General features: G+C 40.6%; 1 protein-coding gene across 5 annotated transcripts in view; it reads left to right on the top strand.

The window, feature by feature from the left end:
* osbpl6 (oxysterol binding protein-like 6) overlaps positions 1-14646 on the top strand; it is a 32414-nt gene that overhangs the window by 10463 nt on the left and 7305 nt on the right. For 3 of the 5 annotated variants that reach the window (XM_080478435.1, XM_080478436.1, XM_080478437.1), the window contains 10 exons: positions 5158-5280; positions 5676-5729; positions 6275-6388; positions 6937-7107; positions 8840-8984; positions 9140-9243; positions 10700-10868; positions 11612-11742; positions 13384-13491; positions 13893-14024. In XM_080478435.1, the coding sequence (XP_080334561.1) occupies positions 5158-5280; positions 5676-5729; positions 6275-6388; positions 6937-7107; positions 8840-8984; positions 9140-9243; positions 10700-10868; positions 11612-11742; positions 13384-13491; positions 13893-14024 (1251 nt within the window). Of the gene's footprint in view, positions 1-5157; positions 5281-5675; positions 5730-6274; positions 6389-6936; positions 7108-8839; positions 8985-9139; positions 9244-9632; positions 9726-10699; positions 10869-11611; positions 11743-13383; positions 13492-13892; positions 14025-14646 lie in introns of all 5 variants that reach the window. The other 2 variants (XM_080478433.1, XM_080478434.1) reach the window with 1 other exon arrangement.

Here is a 14646-nt window from a genome sequence, read left to right as displayed (position 1 = left end):
AGAGAAGTACTGCAAAACATAAAGATGAGCACATCCGTGTCTGTGTGTTTGTGTGTCTGTGTGTGTCTGTGTGTGTTCACTCTCCAAAACCCTAAGACAAAAACAATTTCACATTTCAGAGCTATTACACTTTGGTCATTTGTTGTAAAGACAGTGTGAATCTGTTAAAGCATTGCAACACTACAGAACCATGTGTTACTAACCGCCAAGCCAATGTCAATTCATTCAGAAAAACTGATCATACAGGAATGACTGTGCATCTAATGTCAACTATAATGACAGAAGTTATTAACAGTCGCAGGTTGCTTCAGCCAAATTAACCAGTAACACCAGATAAAGTTCCAGTGTCCAGCAGAGGTTGCTATTACTGTTGTATCTCAGCTCTAAATCTATGTGACTTTTTACTAAATTAAATTAGTTCTTTATCTTATCAGTCTGAAGAAACTTGACGAAGGACACTGATTGACTGGATCACTTCAGGATTCCTCTGTTTCAGTGTGACAGTTCCCTGTCACGAGATTTGTCATTTTTTTGACATAAAGGCCTGATCTACCGTAAGTTTGCACGTATGAAAACAGACACGAACATGAGGACACGTGAACGCTGATATGGTCAGAGGGTGAAAATTAGATCACATTTCATTTTGAATAAACGTGGAAACAATTCAGCTTCCAGTAGAATTTCTTCATGTAAACAGAGCCTAATGCACATGAAGCCATCATTTGAATACACCTGTGTGGTGTCAGTCTTACTGAAACGCAAACTGAAAGCGGAATCTATTTGCGTAAGTGTGCAATATAGCAAGCATTGTGCAAGCTCTTACTACATCAGGCTCATGAATTGTTTTCTTTGAATTGTAATGAATGCAAATTGGGGTCAAGATTACATCTAACACTATGAATATCTGGACTGTCACAGGTTCAGGATTTTGACTGCGATGCCAAACCAGTAAATTTGAAGGTCTACTGATGTGCATGTCTCACAGTTTTCCTGCGTCAGTGGGAGTCTGCTCATGTCTCAGTTGATTTGAAGTCGCCCTTTATTCTGGAGATTTAAGACATCTTCTCCTACTTTATTTCTGTTGTGAATAAAAGGTTTAGCGTCAACTAAACCCCTGACACAACCTGATGTAGACGTTGTTGTCTGAGGCACCAGAACATGTGTCAGACTTTGTACTGAAAGATGTGTTTTTCACCTGTTGTCTCCAAAGTGACGAAGGGACTTTTACATATCATTGTTTTAAACTCCAGGATGGGGATTACTGTCCCCCTACATTATGCACTTCTACCTACATCTGCATCGCTGTCTGCTGAGCCTTTTATGTGCTGGGAGATTTCTTTGATGCTGTGTTAGTGGACCGCTGTAAAGATCAGACAGTTCAGCACATTTTCCCCGGGACACTTAAAAAACACATTAGCTGGCTTGGCAGGGCCTCCTCCTAGAGGAGAAATGAGAGAGGGGCAGTTTGATTGGGGAAAGCCTTAATGGGATCCTGCCCCGAATTTCAAATCAATACGTGTCACTTTCCCCGCTGCTGACCTACTGTTCAGTCTGGAGACCCTCAGGAGAGCAATTAGATGCACCACCTGCAGTAAGCACGGACTCACACAAACACTGATACACGAGCATACACCTTCTATGTGGATCAAGATGCCACAGTAACCATCAGTTGTAGCCCTTGTTGCATGTCATTTCCTTGAAGAGAGAAAAATGATTGATTCACTGTGTTTCCTAGGAAAATATTAAGGAAAGGTTCCTTTGATGGAAACTTTGTGGATTGATGAGAGATTGATTATGTGATTTTTAGTTGCTGTTGATCAGATTGTGGTCATTTGTACTGCAATGTCCAGAAATCAATATCTTATCAGCCTTACAAACGTCCTATTTTCAAAACACAGGAAGAGGACTTAACAGAAAACTGATATCATCCATTAAATGAATTATAAATGACAACATAAATGATTTTGCCATGATATTGGTGAAAGTGTTCACCCTTTGATAGAAAATACAGAATTCTGTGGTGAAAACTCTTACTGTATAGTTGTTATAGTATTGTACATAATTATTTTTCTCAGTTGAGATGGAGTACACACATGCTCCCTGAAATTTCACAATTTACATCCCACTACTCTTCACAGTGTTACTGCTGCTGCACGCTACTTACAACTTAGAGAAAAGCTGCAGGAAATGTTCCAATGGTTGAAGTGACACCTGAGCTTTTGTAAAACACATGTTCTCGTGCCCAAAGAGTGAAGACACTGGTCTACACCCACACTCTTCAAAGACTTTCATCCTAATGACACCAGTGTTAATGGATAGATGACAAATAAGATAGTAACGTTATTGTTGCCTCAGACTAACTGAAATGATATTGTATAATCCAAGTTATTGTCTCACTCTTAGATAATAAAATCCATGTCGCTCAGTGTATGACATAATGAACATTTACATCAGTCACCACTATAAAACCTAAACGTATCCAAATATTTCATTCCAAGGCGTACCTAAGAATAAAATAAAGAAAGAAGTATCTTAGTGAGATAATCAATTAGAGACTAACCGCTGCACATGCACTAAAAGAGACAATTGATGGTTTACACAAGGTTATGGGAGAATTAGACTTATCATGTCTGTTTTCACTCAAGATTATTAACTGGTTCAGGAAATAAATAACCTTTGGTATCCTTTATGAACAAAACAAAAAATTATAATCAATTAATGAAGTCAGGTTTGCTGGATGAAATAAGAATTACTGCAAATAGTGCCGTCCTCTCAGATCCTCAACGTTATTCCGACTAAATGATATTCCCTCAGCAATTTTCTGAGGAACAACAAGCTTGAAAGGTTGAAATCGGTTTCATCTACACGAATCCCATGGTATTGATCGGCTTCATTATGTTTCATTTTGGTTGGAGCACACTATATCTGAGGGTGTTTGTGTTGGATTCTGCCCTTTGGACCACGGTAGGAAAGTAGGGAGAAGGACAGGTGTATTAGTGTCTTCATAAGAAGCAGAAGTGGGCTGAAGTACAGATATTTATAGGGCTGATTTAGCCTAAGGTGTCCCCGAGGAGTGTTTGTCCTTTCTTCTGTTCAGGGAGACCTTAACTGTAATAGTTTGATTCATGGCTGCATTAAAAGGTCCACTGTGCTACAGTGCTGACTGTCAGTGTAGGTGTGCATCCCACATGACTTATGAAAGTGACACAACTCCTCTGCTCCATTGACTCATTTCTTTGAATTCTCCCCATAGCTGACTGCTACTTTTGAAAATATGTCAGCCATGTCGCTCCCTCCTGAATCGAAGCATGTGATTTTCAGCGGCGTTATTGCGAGTTATCCCCTTAACAAAAGAGCGAGCTTCTGGAACAAACCTTTTTAAATCTTGACACAGAAAAGCTGGCGGGCTCGTATTGAGTCGGACACAAGATCCTTCATTAAAAGGGTAAACTCACCAAGAGGGACCAGGCTTCGTTCAGCTTGAAATTATTCCTCAGTAAAATCAATGAATGAAAGCAGAGTGCAGGAAATCACTTTGGCTTAATTCAGTTCTGTTCTCAGGGCGAAATAACATAAGCAATTTCTTTTCCTGTTACAGTAATTTCCATATTAGCCAGCAGTAGACATCCACGGTAAGATTTAGGCGGAGCCAGCAGTTCTGATGGCCTCTGTACCTTGTAAAGAATTTGTTGATTTATTTTGTTGATGCCCAAGAAAGTGCAGTCAACCGCAATATCTGCAGCACATGCAGTTCTTTTTTTTTTTTTAGTGTGCTATTGATTTATCAATCGAGAGCCAGTTGGAAGTCTGTATGGTGCAGATAACACACAGGAAGTTAGTGTGAAGCATTTCTCTGTCATTGCTGCTTGTTGTTGTCTGTCAGGCTGAGTGCTCAGCATGCACGGCATTACACGACTGACAAAGACACGCTGATCACTGGGTACATACAAAGGAGTTGGTAATTATGACTGATTATAAGTGAATCACTCTGAATGTAAGCCGCTACCTTTTATGTAATTTTACTTCTTTTAATGGTGGAGTTCAACTCTTCCTGAATCTCCATTTTACATAGTGAGGCTGTCCTCAGAGAGATCTGTCATTATCACCCCGTCATTATATTGAACGAGCTGTTGTCACCGTTTGTCGAGGTGTCGAGAAAACCAAGCTCAGGTTCCCCCACACCCTCGAAGCAGTCTTGTGTGTTAGGCTGTTATTTGTCTTACCAGGGAGGATTGTACATTTTGCCACCATTCAGTTCAAAATGGCAATTTAAACAAAAAGACTCATTTTAGTGATACTGCATTGAATCCCTCTATTAATACTTCACGTATTTAAATAGATAAATGCCCCTAAAACACGTGGTTATGAAACGTTCTGAGAGAGTAGATGGTATTAACACTTCACAAACTGCAGTGTCTGAACATATTGCTCTATTGGGCATCATTATTTGTGAAAGTCTGCACTTTGTTGCTGGAATAAAACTTGTCTGGCCTGATATCACGTTGTTTCTTCTTAATACTTATTACCACTTTATGCTTTTAGCACAGTCGAATACAAGGGCAGACTGTTGTAGACTGTTCTCCAAAAAGCTGTTCTTCACTAAGCACTTTAAAAGGTGGAGTTCTTCAACTGTTTGGTACAAAATAAGTGTGTCACCCCCTGTAAAAATGCAGACTTACAAAAAACTCGATTTCAATGTGTATGCAGTTACTAGAAGTGTCGCCCACTCTGACACTAGACATCTTTCTGCCATCAAATCTTTGTCCCCGTATTGTCCAGCAGTGTCTCCTCACCAGGGACAATAGTGGAATATCTCACCTGCCCCTGCATGAACCCACTGCCCCTTGACTCCACTGGTGTCACGTTGATTTACAGACCTGGTCAGAGCAGGAAGAGCCTGGTCAGGAAATCACTAATGGAGTGGAAATGTTGAAAGAGCTGCAGGGATCACAGTGAGCCAGTATTTTTGTAAAATGTTGTGGCACAGGGCAGAGTGATGAAAGAAGTTATATGTGTAATCCCCTTGTTTACCTTGATGAAAAACGACAGGAGATTTTGGTGTATTTATAACAGCACACATGTCACCTGTTCCCGACGTATTCTGGAGGACGGAGTGGATTAGTTCTCACACAGCTGTATTTTTTATTTTCCCTCTAGGAGGCAGACAGCTGGGAAATAATCGAGGGGCTGAAAATCGGTCAAAGCAACGTCCAGAAGCCTGATAAGCATGAGGGTTTTATGTTGAAGAAGCGGAAATGGCCGCTCAAAGGCTGGCACAAGGTAAAAAGCAGAAGTACACACGAAACACTTATACATTTTGATCACATCTTGTCCCTTAGAGTTTAATTGTGTTCTGTCTGACGTCCTGTTGCTTGATAGGAATGTAATTTTTTTAGGCTTGACCCTTTTTGAACCGGTAGACTTTTTATTTAATGAATTCTCCTCTTTTAGTATCAATTCGAGTGTTCCTTCTCCCTGAATACTAATGGAAACGGATACTTTTCATGCACCTATTCTAACTTAGCGTGCCATGTCAGAGTCAGTGTCCCTCTGTGAACTATGAATCAATTAACCACAGATGGCTTTGCGTTTTTACAGAATTTACAATTTCTATTCACTCTCTTCCTGTTTTTTTATTGAGCATGTTTTTTGTGAATTTTCTGTTTCCTCCGCAGCGTTTTTTTGTTCTGGACAATGGTATCCTGAAGTACTCCAAGTCTCCCATTGACGTAAGTAACCCTGACTCTCGCCCACGGCACAAAGAGGGCACCTCGGCCTGAAATCGACTTGCCGATGAGTCAGCAAAAAACATCTGCAAACACTGGCCACAATGTTTTAGAGAGGCTACAATTTACTGACAAAACAGAAACATGAGTGATGAGAAAAAGGACTTTAAGGAAAACCATTGAATTATGGACTTTATTTATGAGGTTTCTGTGTTCACAAACGTTTGTATTAACTTTTCTATTTCGAGATGTGTAAGGCATTCTCTCGGGCAATATTTGTTACAATTCAAGTTGGTGGACAATTATGACGAAATACTAAGTAACAAAAACACACTACTTTGTTTTCTTGCTTATATCATTTTTCCTATAATACAAATATGTGCACATAGATCTTTTTCCAAGTCATATATCTTTATCAAGATGAGTGAGCCTCTTCTCAGTACGTATTTCCACATATCCACAACCAATTACAGGAGATGCTGGTTCATTCATTCACTAGTCCAAAGTGGATTTTACATTGAAAAATATGCATTTGGGATTTTCCTCAGATTCAAAAAGGAAAACTTCACGGCAGCATTGACGTTGGCCTGTCGGTCATGTCCATTAAAAAGAGGGCCCGTCGTATCGACCTGGACACCGAGGAGCATATCTACCACCTCAAGGTAATTCTAATACCTCTTCAGACTTATATGTATTGTTCAATGTTGTCCTTTGAAAGAAATTAATGGAAACTTTGCAGCAGGAAATCAGTCTTAATGTGACAGAATAGGTAAAAAAAAAAAAAAAGTGAATTAGAATTGGTATTAAAAAAAGCCCTGCATGACGAAACATCCATGTACTGTGTATTACATTGCTGGGCAGCAGATACTGCATAGTTAGCACTGGGTGGATTATGTCCATTGGAATGGAGATTGCAGAGGCGATAATGTGTGTGTGGAGTCTTGTCTGATGCTTCTGCTCTGCTCCTTATATCTCTGATTTGCCATGACAGCACAGTGAGGCCACACTGATGACCATAACCAATTAAACATCCTAAAATAGTTGGAGTTTCAAAACAAATGCACTCTAAAGCTTCATAGATCTGCTCTGGGTCTGAAAAGTGTATTATTCCAGTGTCATTCACATGTGCATTTTTAATTTTGACATTTTTCATTTTGAAAGGTGTGGTTTATTCACTACTCTTTTTATTTCTGTCTCTCTCTCTCTTCAGGTCAAATCTCAAGACATCTTTGATGCCTGGGTGTCAAAGTTGCGCCACCATCGGCTTTATCGACAGAACGAGATTGTGAGGTCGCCAAGAGAAGCTACTATGCGACCTTTTCCTCCCTCTTCTGCCATGGATTCTCCCCAACCTGCCCCAATTGTGGTGAATGAAACTAAGGTGAGCTTCATCAACAATGATAACTAATAATAGCAACAAAAAAAAAAACAAGGTGCTAACCAATAAAATGAATTAACTCGCTGAGGGTAGTGTCGTGTTTTGTTTTTTTTTTTTGTTACAGAAACAATAAAAAAATGTACAGATTTTTGTGAAGGAATGCAAAATATGTAAAAAGATCAAATTTATTGACTTACTGATGATTATAGAAATGGACCCGCAACACATAATTTTTTATTTTTCATACTTCAGCTGTCAGCTTTAGAGGAAGTCTCTCTTTAAGCTCTTAGCAGGCTGCAATGATTTATTTACCAAGTTTATGTCAAGAGTAAGAAAAGCTTCCATGATTCTGTTTTAACCGCAAACTTGGTTAGTACACTGAAATGTAATCCAAAAGAGCATAGAAATGCACTCAGAGGAGTGACGGATGTTATGATCAGATGTGACTGAAGTATGCCTTCGTACAGCTGTTACCAGGTGTGTGTGTGTGTGTGTGTGATGACAGCAGGTTTTCATACAGTTTGTGTGTGGAAGACAATCTCTGACCTGCAATGACCTGATATTTTGTGATCTGAATTTTTTTCCTCCTTGGCCGTGACATGCCAACAGGGTTTATCTGACTAATTACTTGACTAATGAATGTGGAGCCAGATTTCTGCCTAATGCAGCAACACTGATTGGGAAGGTTATTGTATCCAGACCACTAAGATAAAACAACGGGTCGTTTGTCTAGACTATTGTAAGTTTGATATGAACAGTTGTGCCTGTCAGTGATTTTGAAGAGCGTGTAAATATGAGGATGCAGCCCGAGCATCTTCTCCTCAGAGTGATGCCACATGGAGGCTATTAGGGGTGATCAGTAGGATTGGCATTGGGAGCAGCTGGCTGCAGCTTGATGAGCTCTCCCTGAAGAACAGCTTCACTGAAAGAGTTCAAGGCTACGCAGAATTAATAGCTGCATCAGAAAGAGCACAGTCAGGATCTCCTATGAAAAACAGAAAGCTCCAGTGTGTCAGCCTTTTGTACTTGTTTCTACACCACATTGTTCCTGTCGTCCTGCTACCTGCTGAATGTCATAAGTCAAATAGATTCTGTCCAAGAGCCTGAAATGAAAGCTCATTTTGACACAATCCAAAGCCTCTCAGTAGTTGATATCCACAAGTCCTTACCTGCTGGACAGATTTATTAAAGCTGTTGACACAAGAGCACCATTTAAGTCATTCAAAAAGACTTAAATATGAGTGAAGGTTCAAGATAAAATCCAAATATTTACACCAGCTTTAATGAGCATATTAATGAAGCAAATATTTGATGCTTCCAGCTTTTCAACTGACTCAGTTATAGTCATCTGCAGTTCTGTGTATTTTATTATTGTATATTGATAAACCGCAAATCATAATCATTAGTGCGCTTGGTTTAAATGGGTTGCTATTTTGCAAATGTGTTTTTAATTCAGTGACAAAGAAACCCCCAACTGTTTTAACTTTAATTCTCATAGAATGATATCTGGGTCCACCTGCTATTCCATGACATGTTTTTATTTGTCTGATGTGTTTGCTCAATCCCTGTTGTGCCACTTAATGTTTAATTCATAAGTAGTAATAACATTTATCACAATAACATTGTAACAGGATACATTTTCTGGGTTTACTCTTGTTTTATGGGGTCCCTAGATAGATTCCCATGTGAAGTTTGATAGAAATATTTGAATTTTTTGGTTCTTGTATCACATCAGCAGGCCAAGCCAAGCAGCTTACCCTGGCAGCCTGCGGCCCCCAGCAGCAGCAGCAACAGCAGCCTGCCGGCTTCCTACAGTAATGGACAGAGCAAGGTGGTTGCTTGGCTGCAGGATTCAGAAGAGATGGACAAGTGTGCAGAGGGCAAGTACAATTTCCCCTTTAATGCTGAGAACAATCAGATTTAACTAAACACTGAATTAAATCAAGGCATTGGCCCTGGCCTTACAATAAATCCGGAAACATGTAACTGTCTCCAGTTTGCAGGTGTCAATTCTTTTTACATTTTCTTTTTTCAGAGCTCGCACGCTGCCAGTCCAACCTGACCGAGTTGAGCCGGTTGTTGCAGAGTCTGGAGATTCTGCAGCGAACACAGTCGGCACCTAACTTCACAGATATGCAGGTAAAATAGACACAGGGCCATGCACAGACAAAAACACACAGATACAGTGGCAAGCGTGTGAGGATAATACAGGCAGAAATGGTCATATAAAGTCAGTGGCTGCTTTCATTAACCGTCCAGACATGCAGGTGTCAGTGCTGCGTACCGAATACCTCGTACATCTGTAACTAATCAGTATCTATTGATTTAATGTTACTTTTTAAGTCATGGCTTCTGCCTGAAATGCATTTTAACACCGCATATTCCATCTTTGTTTGCAACTCATTCGTAAGAATGTTGTCTTTTTTTGGTCATTTCACTGCAGTCTGTGCTTTAACTTTTGCATTTTCTGTGACGTGTTTGTCTTATTAACCACACTTTGCATATTGTGATCCATGTTTGCCTCAAAGACCAATTGTGTAGAATTGTCAAAGAAAGAAAAACGCTTGAACAGAAGATGGAGAACAAAAAGTGTCGGCAAAGACGCAAAATTCCAGCTCCAGGTACTCTTCAGATCACCACACTGTCTCATAAAGACACACAAACACACATCGCCACTAAAATACTTTATTGTATTATTGTTCACCCAAAAGCTGTTGTTTTTATTCAAAATCATAATCTACTTTATGTAAATAATAGCTACCAGAATATTAGTATAATAGTATAATAGATTAACTTATTTGAAATACAGTCAGTGGTCCGTATCGGGCGCTAGTTGTTTTAAATTCAGAGGCCACAATACAACTGAGATTTCAGCTTTTAATAATACATGTTTAATCACGAGTGTTGTGGAGGACAAATGAAACCTTAAGTGTTTTCCTACAGCTTTTAAGAGGGGATGTCGCCACAGCACACATGATTTATTTGCCACTTCTGTTCTTTTGTGCTCTTTTTTTGCTCTCCATGTTGCACTGCAGCTGGTACTCATCACTGTTGTGTGTCATTGAATACTCCTTAATATATCCTTATTTTGTGTGCTATTTTGATCCATGCTCCCTGATAAAAAAGAATTAAATGTATTTTCATACGCCTTTATTCGCCTTGTTAAACCAGCCCTAGTAATGATCATGTTTGACCTTATAATGTTCTAGAAAAAGACAAGTTGATGTTAAATCGTACCCTGCTGCCTAATCAGTGCATTTCCGAAACATTTGTTGTAGGTTATTTAACTTGATTTAGGTTTATGTAGAAATCTAATATACACAGAATGCTGTTTTGCAGAAACACTGCCTCTGTGACCTTGATTAGTAAAAAGGCGTACGCTCAGAGAGAAAATACCAGTATGTGAAGGTGAATAAAGAGACATTTGTCAGTCAATACTGCATCGTGACATATTTTAATGGAGGAGTACAGTTATAATTTGACTGTATGTTGAGCTGGGCAGATGGCTGCCGGCTCTCAGACACACAACTCAGCAGCACACATGTGTCTGGGAGACGACTGACAGCTGTCCTGTGTGGTGTGCGTCTTTCTGCAGGTTCCTCTGTCTGCCAGCATGTCCCCCGTCCGGCTCCACTCGTCCAACCCCAACCTGTGTGCAGAGCTGGTGGACTTTCAGCCCCCCGTGTCCCGGCTGGCGGACAGTGTCGAGTGTGCCAGTGACTACATTAAACTCCAAGAGGAATTCTGCACCATTGCCCAGAAAGGTAAGCAAGCTGTACGTCTGACTCATCCTTGAAGGGCAATTGTGCTTTATCAGAAACACACATCGTGTGCAGTCATCGTTTCCCTCATTGGCTTTTGGTTAGGATGTCATCGTGTTTCATTTAAAATGACTTTGTTGAGATTGTGGAAAATGGTGAAGAAAGAAACATACAAGAGCAAATAGTGATTGGCATTCGGTATACCAGTACAGAAGGGCTGAAGTAGGAGGGGCATGAGCTCTTGGTCACTTTAGGGTTTACAAAGCTAGTCAGAAAGTTATTTTTATCTAGGTAAGGGAAGGAATGACACTTAAAACAGGTTCAAGGGGTAAAATAGGTCTAATTCTCACAAAATGTTGTCTAAAAATCATTGTCAAATAGAATCTCCACATTTGTTGCTGCAGTTTAATGAATTTTGAAAAGACCGAGCCTCAGGCCTGGTGACGTGGATTTCTATTTAATAGTGACTCAGCTGGAAAAATAAATCTGATGTAAAACTGTGTGTCATCTGTATACCAGCACAGCTTTTTATCATTAGTGCTGTGCTAATCAGTTTTAGATCGGACAGTTCAGACAATCTAACCAGACTGCATGGAGGGCTTGTCTTCTTGTCGTTCATCCATTCTCCCGTTGGACTCGTTTGAGCACTTTCATTCAAATATTGATACAAAGCAGTAAAGAACAAATTTGAATTGGTGCATGTTTCAGTAAAGGTTCTCTCGCTAAGTTCCTCCATTTCTTTCCAGTCCACTCCCTGCTGAAGTCGGCCTTCAACACTGTGGCCATCGAGAAAGAAAAGATCAAACAGATCCTGTCTGACCAGGAACAGTCCGACCAGTCCGCCCAGATCAACTCTCTCAGGAAGTCTCTGTCACAGGTAATGAGCGTCCGTCAAACACTGCCCATGTTGCCTCTGTTCTCCCACTGCAAGTCCAGGGCTCAGTTAATCCCAGCTATTCATCAGATGTATTGGACTGTAGCCTTATTGTAAATGCTCGCCATGGGGATGTTTTAACGTTACCCAAAGTGTTTGACACATAATGTTAAAAAAACAATGGCCGCTTAATTTGGCCAGTGTGTCTTTGGTCTCCTAAATCTCGACCCCATTCTGTAGTTGTCATGTTAATGGCGAGCTGTCACATAAATCCCACAAACCACAGTTTATCTTGAGCAGCCACCGTAATCAAAACATTAAAAAAAAAAGAAAGAAAATGATGTGTGGACATGGAAGCAGAGACCAGTGAGTCGTGAAAGGCCAATCATCTTTTCCCATATTAATTGAAGAGAGAAATGTGCAGCACAGTTCATTAACTGAGCTCCTTGAGGCCTGTTGCTCTACCCCAGCGATTTAATTGGCCTGTTCCTCTGCTAACAGTTGACATCATTTCAGGGAAATGTTTCACTTGCTGCTTTATCTCACTTTTGTTCCTAATTGGATGCTTTGTGTGACTCGGTTGTCACAGGCTGGAGATCAAGTTTTAGGGGACACCCTGTGGGGGGTTGATAATCACAAGTTGTTGTTGCTATAGAATAAATAAATAAATTTAATTGCATCAAGATATTAAAGATAAAGGTCATGCTCCTACTTTTGTTTATGTAATATTTGCACTTGTTCTGCATCAGCTGATAATGGATTCAACTTGAAATAAACACTTCTGTTATTACCGCTGGCTGATATAATGACACCTTGGTTATTGCTTTGCTTTCAACCTACTCTCCTAAAAAGGCAAATATCATTGAATGTCGTTCACATAACATTTGTGTCGGAATGATCTGCATATCATAAAAATGTTTTACACTACATTAAGTTGAAGGGGCTGTCTTATTTTGCTCAGTGCAAGCACACATTTTGACATGCCTTTTATCTCTGCATCTGCCAGTCGGCCATAATGACGAGAGTTGGCATAATGAAATGATGATTTCCCTTCAGGAGGTCTGATGTTCTCTTCAGTTAGGTGGAAAGAATGTGCGTGAATGAGCATGTGAGCATACATCGTATCATCAGTATGCCATAAGAGTTCTGCAATTCTCAAAAAAAAGAAAAAATTATAATCCAGCATTGTGAATCGCTAGTTTGATAAACCTGTTGTCACACATATCCTTGCATCTTCCAACATACGGCTTATTTAAAAACAGTTAACATTTGAAAGCATAGACCTACCCTTGCAATTAGACTCAGTTTGTGCAAATGATTATGTTGGCATACAAACACAGTGGGTCTTGAGTCCTTCGTATGTGTGTGTGTGTGTGTGTGTGTGTGTGTGTGTGTGTGTGTGTGTGTGTGTGTGTGTGTGTGTGTGTGTGTGTGTGTGTGTGTGTGTGTGTGTGTGTGTGTGTGTGTGTACTCCAATGTCCTCAGTGTATGTCATGCTAATTGCTGATACTTATTTAGCTGTTGGTGTCGATGTGATGGAGCAACAATGGGTTTCAGCCTTAATCAGCTGGGATCGGCATCAGCGCCACACGACCCGCAGTTGTATTATATTTGAATAACAGAAAGCTTTTGTTTGGTCTTTAGGCCCTGTCCCAAAACGCAGAACTTCGAACTCGACTCAATCGCATCCACTCTGAATCTGTCCTGACTGAACAAGTTGTCAGTGTGAACATCATCTCCACGCCTGATGAGGTGGGTCACTGTTGTCAGTCTGTCTCCAGCAGAGCTAATTTCTCATTCCTATATTGATAAAAGAACAGCTTCCAAAGCCGACCAGGTCGTGTTCGCTTCCTGCATTTGTCGGTTGCATTATGGATTGCTGTCCTTATAGACTGATGCTTTTTCCTGTACTCCCTGGCAGGTAAGCTTTAGGGATCGTTATTCTATGCAGAACCTGACATTAAGTTAATGGGATAAAATGATTAATTAGAAACGGATGGCGTCTCGTCCTTTGGGAAAAATACACGTGCTGTAATGTAGTGTTGTCTACGGACGGTGTTTGCGTTTGTGTTCCGAGCCATTTTGGTTCTTAAACTTGTCGTTGGAGCAAGAAACAGTGAAGATCTTGTGTGTTTGCTCTTGTTTCCCCGCAGGCTGGGGAACAGATGGGGATCCCTCTGACTCAGCAGGCCTCTAATGAGAGTCGACTCTCCATGTCAGAGTCTGTCTCTGAGTTCTTCGATGCCCAGGAAGTGCTCCTTTCAGCCAGCTCGTCTGAGAATGAGGTATAACGGGGGGACGGATCGAGGTTCAAAAAGAAGAGGCCTGTTGCAGGGGGCTCTGAGCTGTGGGTTGTTCGGGAAGTGGATCAATAAGGAAGTTAAACGAGCTTTGCAGCACTAATGGCCGAGAAATCTGTAAAATGTGTGTTTGGAGCCGAGTTAGTCACCAGTGAACGAGGGCATCATGAGAGTTAACTGAAACTCACACAGAAGCCAGGGCTCTTTTTCAGTCTGTCCTGAGGCCAAATCTCTTTCTGAATTATGAATATTTTTGTGTGTTTGCACCCTGCAGAATTGTTAAAATGGTAACTCTTTTAGCTGTTCCAATGTACACTGTACATTGGAACAGCATTGTCCTTCCCCAGGCGTGCGTTCAGCCATGTTGACGGATTACTCACCAAGGATATTCATCAACCCCCTGCCCTGTAGCTTAAACACTGGGAATGTTCACTCCACTGATCTCTAAACCTTCACAAGCCGCACTTGACTGTCACAGAGGCTTTTACGAAAAGTGGTTACAGAATGCTCTGCTCTGGTGCCGTGGATGGCCTCGTTGTGATTTCTATATATACAAAGTATGAAAATGCTGCAGTGTCTTGTCTCACCATCTCTGCAGTGGGACAGA

This window comes from Lipophrys pholis (assembly GCF_963383615.2).
Source record: "Lipophrys pholis genome assembly, chromosome: 13".
Taxonomy (NCBI): Eukaryota; Metazoa; Chordata; class Actinopteri; order Blenniiformes; family Blenniidae; genus Lipophrys; species Lipophrys pholis.
Note: the sequence above shows the minus strand (reverse complement) of the source record. Positions and strands in the feature narration are given on the sequence as shown.